Here is a 9,232-nt window from a genome sequence, read left to right as displayed (position 1 = left end):
GAAGGAAGGAAGGAAGAAAGAAAGAAAGAAAGAAAGAAAGAAAGAAAGAAAGAAAGAAAGAAAGAAAGAAATAAAGAAAGAAAGGAAGGAAGGAAGGAACTGACTGATAGCAAAGAAAGTGAATCTCAAAACTAGTTTCATGTCTAGGGCGTGTCTCTACTAATTATTTCAAGAAGTCTCATTAACATTTTAAAACAAAATTGTTATAAATAAAAACTCAAATTGTGCCTAGTTAACATTTTTGTACACTGGCTCAAAAATCAACTATGCAATTTACTTTAAGAAACATTAATTGGCATAACAAACTAACATTTACTGAACTCTATGCCAGGCACTCTGTGAACTTTGCATCCATTTTCTCATTTTAATTTCATAATATAGCTTGGGTAGCAATAAGCAACTAATGAAAAATTTCAATGGCTATCCAATTTATTAACAGCATATGGCACTCAAATACAGAAGGCCTAAAAATTAAAGTTTTGGATAACCAATAAAATTTATCTTTTTAAAGACTATTCAATGACATAAAATGTTCAAGGTAGAATTATAAGAAAAAAATAAAATTCTACACTGTATGTAGGAAAAAATATATATCTGTATACATTTTTGAATATCTTTAGACAGTAGAATTACCAGGATTTTCCTAATTTTCTAAAATAAACATGTATTATTTTTATAATAATAAGTAATCCCCTCCAATTAGGTATGATACTAAAATACCTAAATTGGCTGTTGAATATATGAGATTGCAAATCCAATTTAGTATGAATAGAATATATTGTGTACTAGTCAGGAAATAAGTTCTTTTGAAATTTTAATATATTTTGGTATAAACTGAGGTATAATGAAAACCTTATTATGCAAATATTTCATTTGCTGTTCTAACTAAGCTGTTTTATAATATACCTCAAGTTTCTATTGCTTTAATCCCAAATATAGATTTTCTCAAAGGATATATTGCTTTTACCTTAATTTAAACAGAGCACAAAGCTATGGACTTCTTTACAAATATCCAATAAGAAATCAAATATGGACTTTGCAAACTTAAAAAATGCACCAGACCCTAAACAGGGATCTTCTGTGCCATTGGTCAATTTTGTGCATACAGTAGGCACTCAATAAAAGTTGAATGAATGGGCAAAGGAATGCATAAATGTCCTCCTTGCATATCTAGACTTACTTTTCCTTCACTCAGTTTAGATGACCTGAGAAGCACTTCCTCAAAATAACCCTCTGGTTCACCATTAGAAGAATGTCTGGCACCAGCTGGTAGGAGATATTAATAGCATGCACATTAGGCACTTGTTCAAGGCACATAGATAGCTCAGTGATAAAATCTTTAGAAATATTTGGACAGTTAAGATTATTGGAATATGAATCAGTTGTGGTTCCTTAAATCTTCACTCTAAATTTTAAGAAGTTAATATCTGGTTTGGAAATTTTTAAGAAAATAAGCAATACTTGCTTTCAATTTTGGAGGAACTCAGTATTTGGGCTAAAGAAAGAAAGCTTACAATAGTAACATTTTCTTTTTTCTGTGACAAGATTCTTTTGAAGGATTCAGATGCTAAAATAGAGAAGAAAATGGAATTTTTCCTTCAAATTTCAATATTTAGTATTTTAGCAATCATTTACCACTGATAAAGAAATCACTTGTCCACAAACCTACGTTTTTATTTCTCCCTAGGTAACATAATACTCAAAAAAGAGAGATATGCTAGAAATTACAAAATATACTAGGTTATCTTTAGTGATCTCTGGAGGGACTTGGGAAAGAAAGGGAATGTGATGGGACTATAACCCATTTTTCAAATAATACATAATTCAGAAATACTTGTATCTTTACCAGACAGAATGAACCAGTCCAACTACTAATTGATACTTGTTAGTAATCTATACTTGATCTAAATTTTTCAGGTATTTAGTTTAACCAGCAAGAGACACAAATTCTAAGCAACTCTTCTCATAAAATGGTCTATATCTTATTAGATAGCCATAAAGACATTTCATTCTCTGAGCCATTTTCAAAGTTTCTACAAAAGTACTGATGTTAAGATGGACTGTTTTTCTTAATGTGTAATGTCACTAAAGGTTTAAATCAATTCATACTAAAATAAAAGATAAACAAGCAGCTTTGAGTCCTCAAATACTCAGATGAAGAGACAATTCTACTAGGTATCTGCAAGGCAGAGACAGTGGGGAATAAACAAGAACAAGATATAGTTGCTGACCTTGAGGAACTTTCCATCCAGCTGAAGAAATAATAGGAAAAATGAGTGCTACTGAGATAAGAGAAATGCTCTTTTGTATACAATATGAGGAAATCAGATGTTTAAAGGCAGAGATATATACTACTCTCATTCTGTGTAAAGAGGCAGAAAAGGCTGGAGAGGTGGACCACTTGGAAGGGCTTAGAAGTCTGGTAGAAACAATTAGATTTGATAATGGTAGTGAAAGGGGGAGTGAGATGTTTTTGTAAAGCAGGATGAATTCAGGCGAGCTAAAGGAGGTAGGTATTAGATCAACTAGAAAACTGATTAATATAGGTACAATTTTCTCTCACTGTACTTTAAGTAGTATCTCACAAGATAACTAATGTATCTTTCAAAAATTTTCTTGGTCTTTACAAAGTCTTTTATACTTTTAATCTACAACATTTGTATTATCTCCATCTATCTTGATCTCTCTCTTTTGTTCTCTCAAGTATATCTTAAGGAATGTAGGCAGGTGAATAAAAAAAAAGAGGGGAAAATAAAGCATAATTAATTAATTTTAACTGAAAATTATTAGTACAAAAGCATTTGTAATTCACTTGAAATTAATCTGAAAATAAAATTAAAATGGTGTCATCATGAATCTAATTCTAGAGAAATTCTAGTATGCTTTTAAATATATATATATATTTTATTCATTTTTTTACAGAGAGGAAGGGAGAGGTATAGAGAGTTAGAAACATCAATGAAAGAGGAACATCGATCAGCTGCCTCCTGCACACCTCCTACTGGGGATGTGCCCGCAACCAAGGTACATGCCCTTGACCGGAATCGAACCTGGGACCCTTCAGTCTGCAGGCTGACACTCTATCCACTGAGCCAAACCGGTTAGGGCTCTAGTATGCTTCTACTCTACGGACCATTAAACTCACTTATAAATACATAAAATGCATGATTATTACTCACCGTGTTTTTTTTTTTAAATATATTTTTATTGATTTCAGAGAGGAAGGGAGAGGGAGAGAGAGATAGAAATACCAATGATGAGACCGAATCATTGATCAGCTGCCTCCTGCATGCCCCCTAATGGGGATCGAGCCCACAATCCTGGCATGTGCCCTAGACTGAAATGGAACCCAGGATCCTTCATTTGCAGGCTGACCCTCTATCCACTGAGCCAAACAGACAAGAGCATTACCTACTGTGTTTTATTTTGTGAGGTATTTAATATTTATGCATACTAAGAAGAAAGTAACTATTTTGTCATGCAACTCAGCACACTATCAAAAAGCATAATGTAATTACATTTAGCTCAAATAGGTAAGTAAAACAAATATATATTGATTTTACCTTTGTTTTAGTCGTCTTTTGGCTGTTGTGGGAACATTAGCACCATAGCCATAGGAAAAAAGAACCCTTTCAGCCTCATCTTCATTTTCAACTGGAAAATATTAAAAGTGTATAATGTGAAATAGTTTTTTTCCCTTAAGAAGGATGGCAAAATAAAAGAGGTCATAATAATGACTTAGGGAACAAAAGAACATTAAAAAAGGGCTAATGTGTAATCTCAAACAGGCCATTTGTAAGCAGAAGCATATTTCCTAAAGTATATACTTGCTTGGATTTGTTCCATTTGTTTTTAAAAGGTATAAGGGATTACATCATAGGCCATGTTAAGTTTTCTTGTTGTAAAACATAATAATACAGATGTTTTATTCTAAATGATTCAAAGCTTTTTTGCATGAAAATGTTATCTATACTAATAAAAGGGTAATATGCTAATTAGACTGGACGTCTTCTGGACATCCTTCTGGACAAAGCCACGGTAGGGCTGAGGCAGAGGCAGTTAGGGGTGATCAGGCCGGCAGGGGAGAGCAGTTAGGGGGCGGGCGATCAGGCCAGCAGGGGAGAACAGTTAAGGGGCGATCAGGCCAGCAGGGGAGAGCAGTTAGGGAGTGGGAGATCAGACTGGCAGGGGAGAGCAGTTAGGAGGCGATCAGGCCAGCAGAACAGAGCAGTTAGTGGGTGATCAGGCCAGCAGAGGAGAGCAGTTAGGGGGCAATCAGGCCAGCAGGCAGAGGCGGTTAGGGGCGATCAGGCCAGTAGGCAGGGGAGCAATTAGGGCCAATCAGGCCGGCAAGCAGAGGCAGTTAGGGGCGATCAGGCAGGCAGGGAGGCGAGCAGATAGGAGCCAGCATTCCTGGACTGCGAGAGGGATGTCTGACTGACGGTTTAGGCCCGATCCAGGGATCGGGCCTAAAAAGGCAGTTGGACATCCCCCGAGGGGTCCCGGATTGGAGAGGGTGCAGGCTGGGCTGAGGGACCCCCATGTGAATTTCGTGCATCGGGCCTCTAGTGTAATTATAAAAAAGTAATAACATCAATCTTATTACTTCCCTTCTTTAAAAAGAAATGACTATTTTTAATTAGAAAAGATGTTCATTATTTTATCAGTAGAACAACTTTACCTTAACTTGTAACAATGAAATTAAGCACTTAAATAGAATACTCTGTGAAGAAAATGTGCAGCACTAAGAATGTATTGATGGACTTTTTTTTTAATTATAAAAAAGTTTCAGCAAAACCATTTCCTTCTAAATTCTGCTATTGTCACACCACTTCCCAAAAGGAATTTTAACTAATAGGTTAATATTTTATAGTTAAAAAGTTTAAATGTAATGACAATTTTACTGTAAATTGGCATTATAAATTCAATATGCACTTATTTGTTGATTTGTCCTTCTGTAGTACAGTAAAAATTTCAGGAATACTCCTAAGTGTTTTCCTTCAATTTTGTCCCTATTTTTCAAGGTGAACCAAGGTTAGTTTTCAGAGGTAGAATTATTAGTTGTGAGGGACATGTGGAAGCAAGAAATGATATATGCCATTGGCAATATATCAGCTATCATGGCTTCAGATAAAAATTGAGCTCTATGCCCAGGCAGTGTGGTCAACGGCTGAGCATCAACCAGGAACTAAGAAGTCACTGGTTCGATTCCTGGTCAGAGCAGGTGCCAAGGTTGCTCTCTCATCGATGTTTCCCTCTCTCTCTCTCTCTCTCTCTCTCTCAAAATCAATAAAAATATATTTTTTAAAAATTTGAGTTCTCTAATTCAGCTCTATAGGAATTAAATTGCCAGTTAGATATCTATCTTATTCTTGTCTCTCCTAAATATGCAGTTCTAAATCCAGAAGGGAAAGGGTAAATTTAGTTAACATCTTAAAAAACCCATCAGCTAGATACTAATGGACTTCTTAAATTGGATTTTAATACTTACTGGATTAATAACTCGTGGGATAACTATTTTGGTGATGATTTAATTACAAAAACAATGTACTATACAACATGGTGAATGGTAGTTAAAAAGTTATGGCTATAGCCTGGCTGGTGTGGGTCAGTGGTTGAGTGTCGTCCCATGCACCAAGAAGTCACCGATTCAATTCCTAATCAGGGCACATGCCTGAGTTACTGGCTCAATCCCCAGTGAAGGGTGTGCATGAGGCAGCTGATCGATGTTTTTCTCTCTCTCCCTCTCCCTTCCACTCTCTCTAAAGTCAATAAAAACATATATATGTATATATACATATACATATATATACATACATACATATATGAAGATCAAGAAACTAGGCTCTTCTCTATCCATTCACATTGGAAGTTAGAATAAAAACAATATATATATATTTGTTGTTGTTAATCCTCACCCTGCAAGGGGCCCAGGTTGGGGAGGAGCCTGTAACCAAAGTATATGCCCTTGACCAGAATCAAACCCGGGACCCTTTGGTCTGTAGGCCAATGCTCTATCCACTGAGTCAAACCGGCTAGGCTAAAAACATGTTTAAAAAGAGTTATAAGTGTCTTAGGAGATCAGTGCCACCATTTTTCCCCATGCTAAAGGAATTAGAAAGGTGTGGGGAGACTGACATTCATAGAGAAAGTACAGGAGGGAATTACATGTGTAAAGTCAGAGCTGTGAAGTTTTAGTAATTGTGAGAAAAGTGGCTGGAGTTAGTCTCGAGTACAAAGGTAGGCTTAGTTCTAACTGTGAATAGGATTTGTTTGCTAGGCTAAGGAGTCCGGAACTTATTTTACAGTCAATAAGAAATTAATACAGGTGGGTTATATGACCAGTAGATTTTTGTTGTTGATGCTAACATTGTAGAAGAAAAATTCCAATAATGGAGAAAAAGGTGACCTAGATTGGTAGCACAAAGAACTCCTCATAATTTACACTAGTAACCAGTTGAGACATGGTCCATAATAGCAATGGAGGATAGAAAAAAGAACTTGGTTTCTAGACAACTGAACACGTGTGAAAGTGAGATGAGTCAGTAGATAGAATAAGGGAGGAATCAAGACTGACAAAAACTAGTTGGAAACTTAGACAGGCTTTAACATTATTAATAGAATAACAATACAAGAAAATTAGTAAGGCTCAAGGAGGAAAGAGAAAATAGAAATAATATAAGATATTTAATGACTGCAGGAACTCCATACAGAACTGGGGAATCCCTAGCCTATAGACAGTAATTGAAATTGTGGAAAGAGGTAAGATTATCCAGAACTGAAGAGGATGAGGGGAAAAACCCCTGAGAACTATTATGATTAGATAGAAGAGGCAATAAAAGTGATGGAGTAGAAACAATCAGAGGCAAGTGAATTAAGAAGCAAGAAAGGGTTCTGAGAAATGTGACAAATGCCTAGCAAAGGTTTCAAGTAGGACAAAAATGGGTAGAATGTCCCTGAATTTGACAATTAGAAATCTGATTTTTGTTTTATTTTTGAATTTACTTAGTTTCTAGGCAATATTTGTATTTTTAATAACTTGATGAGAGTTGAAAACTAAACTCAAATATCTAAATAACACATTTATTTGATTATAAAAAGCAATTTAAGTGTAAATAGGATACTGTAATTTGCCATGGTTAGACCTTAATAAATAAAGTCTAACCATCATTATGTCAACTGAAATTAGCTGAATTAGATGGTAAGCCCTTGAATATTGTACACATTGTTGTACTAAAAGGATGTTTTGCTTACATCTTTGAAAGTTTGGTTAATCAATAAGTATTAAACAAGGATAAAAATATTCTAACTTCCAATGTGAATGGATAGAGAAGAGCCTAGTTTCTTGATCTTCCAAGTACAGGTAAATATATTTTATTCTAAGATGGTTTTAAATTGGCTTATACAATATCATAGCAAAAAATAATTTCTATATTTCTTCTAAAGATTTTATTTAAAATATTTACACAGAAAAGTTGAAAAAGGTGTACAGCATACACCCATATATGCAATATCTGGATTCTAAATTAAAAATTGCACTATATTTATTTATCATACATCTTTTCATTCCCATATCGACCCAAAAATCTATCTGATTTTTTTGGGTGCATTTCAAAGTATGTTGCAGACATCTGCTCTTCAAACATCAACAGTTCCACATGCAAATCATCAATTACACTTTAATATTTATGTATAGTTCTTTTGTTAAGAGCTCACCAATTCTTTTTTGTTGTTGTTAATCCTCACCAAGATTATTATAGTTCTTCAGTAAAAAATAAAATTCACATATAGCAAAAGGTACAAATCTTAAGTATACCTATGAAATTTACTTATCAGTATACTGTGATTGTTTTGGAATTTGAAAATAGTTTTACTCTTTCTTTTTGACCTTTATACTTCTTTCTTTCTTGTCTTATATTACTGTGTAGGAGCTCAATTACAATGTTTAATATAAGTTATGAAAATATAAATTCTTGCCCTGATGTCTTCTTTAAAGGAAGGTTTAATATTTAATCATTAGGTATGATATTAGCTATAGGTTTATTTGTAGAATAGAGGCCAGGTGCATGAAATTTGTGCAAGGGTGAGGGGGGTCCTTCAGCCCCACCTGCACCCTCTCCAATCCAGGAGCCCTCAGAGGATGTCCTACTGATGGCTTAGGCCCGCTCTCCCCGGGGAGGGGGCCTAAGCCACAGTCTGGCCTCCCTCTGCAGGAGGCAACCGGGCTGATCAGGGGAAGGCACTGCCCCCATCACCCTGCTGCTGCTGCCACTGCCAGCCGCCACAGCCGCCAAGGTGTTTTCATCAACACGGACTTCAGTTATTTCACCATGAAAAAATGACAACTCTCTTTAGGCATTTTCAAGATGTCTCTTTCATAGGATATGACATGTCTTTCTTTCTTTCTTTTTTTTTTTAATCCTCACCTGAGGATATTTTTCCATTGATTTTTAGAGAGTGTGGAATGGAGAGGGAAAGACAGAGAGAAACATCAATGTGAGAGGGACACTTCCATTGATTGCCTCCTGCATGAGCCTTGACCTGGGCCCCGGCCAGGGAGAAGCCTGCAACCTAGGTAGATGCCCTTGAACAGAATCGAACCTGGACCCTGCGGTCGGCAGGCCGAGGCTCTATCCACTGAGCCAAACCAGCTAGGGCAGGATATGACATTTCTTAGCCCCTCCAGTAGTGGACCTTGGTTTTTTCCTCCAGGAGTGAGGTGGAAAAACCCTAGATCACCTTCTTGGATTCTTATTACACAAGTTACCAAGAACACTGTGAGTGGCGTACCAGGAACTTAGATAATGAGCGGTCAGAAAAGGTGTTTCCTCTGCAGCTCACGCGCAGAGGTGGGACTGTCGGCACACCCCAGCTGGCAGGCCCTGTTCTCTGCAGGCCTGCTTGCTGCCGCCGCTGCGGCTGGCAGACAGGCCCTGCTCTCTGCGGGCCTTCGCCATCCAGTGGCTTGCCTCACTGCGCAGAAGTCCCCTCCCTCCCACCTGCGCATGCAGCCTCCTCCTGAGCAGTCATGACTGTTATGGCGTCCTGGCTAATTTCCATATTACCTATTTATATATATATCCGATCTAATAAAAGAGAAACATGGTAATTAGCGTACGACCGCTACCCTTCCCATTGGCTAATCAGGGCAATATGCAAATTAACTGCCAGCCAAGATGGCGGCCGGCAGCCATGCACTGAAGCGAACAGGGAGGCTTGCTTGCTCCAGTGA

The 9,232-nt window shown here is 36.9% G+C and overlaps 1 protein-coding gene across 2 annotated transcripts in view; it reads right to left on the bottom strand.

The window, feature by feature from the left end:
- PIBF1 (progesterone immunomodulatory binding factor 1) overlaps nt 1–9,232 on the bottom strand; it is a 227,257-nt gene that overhangs the window by 84,792 nt on the left and 133,233 nt on the right. For both annotated transcript variants that reach the window (XM_005885649.2, XM_014532881.1), the window contains exon 13: nt 3,564–3,654. In XM_005885649.2, the coding sequence (XP_005885711.1) occupies nt 3,564–3,654 (91 nt within the window). The remainder of the gene's footprint in view (nt 1–3,563; nt 3,655–9,232) is intronic.

This window comes from Myotis brandtii, unplaced genomic scaffold (genome assembly GCF_000412655.1).
Source record: "Myotis brandtii unplaced genomic scaffold, ASM41265v1 scaffold92, whole genome shotgun sequence".
NCBI lineage: Eukaryota > Metazoa > Chordata > Mammalia > Chiroptera > Vespertilionidae > Myotis > Myotis brandtii.
This window is presented reverse-complemented; position numbering and strand designations above follow the sequence as displayed.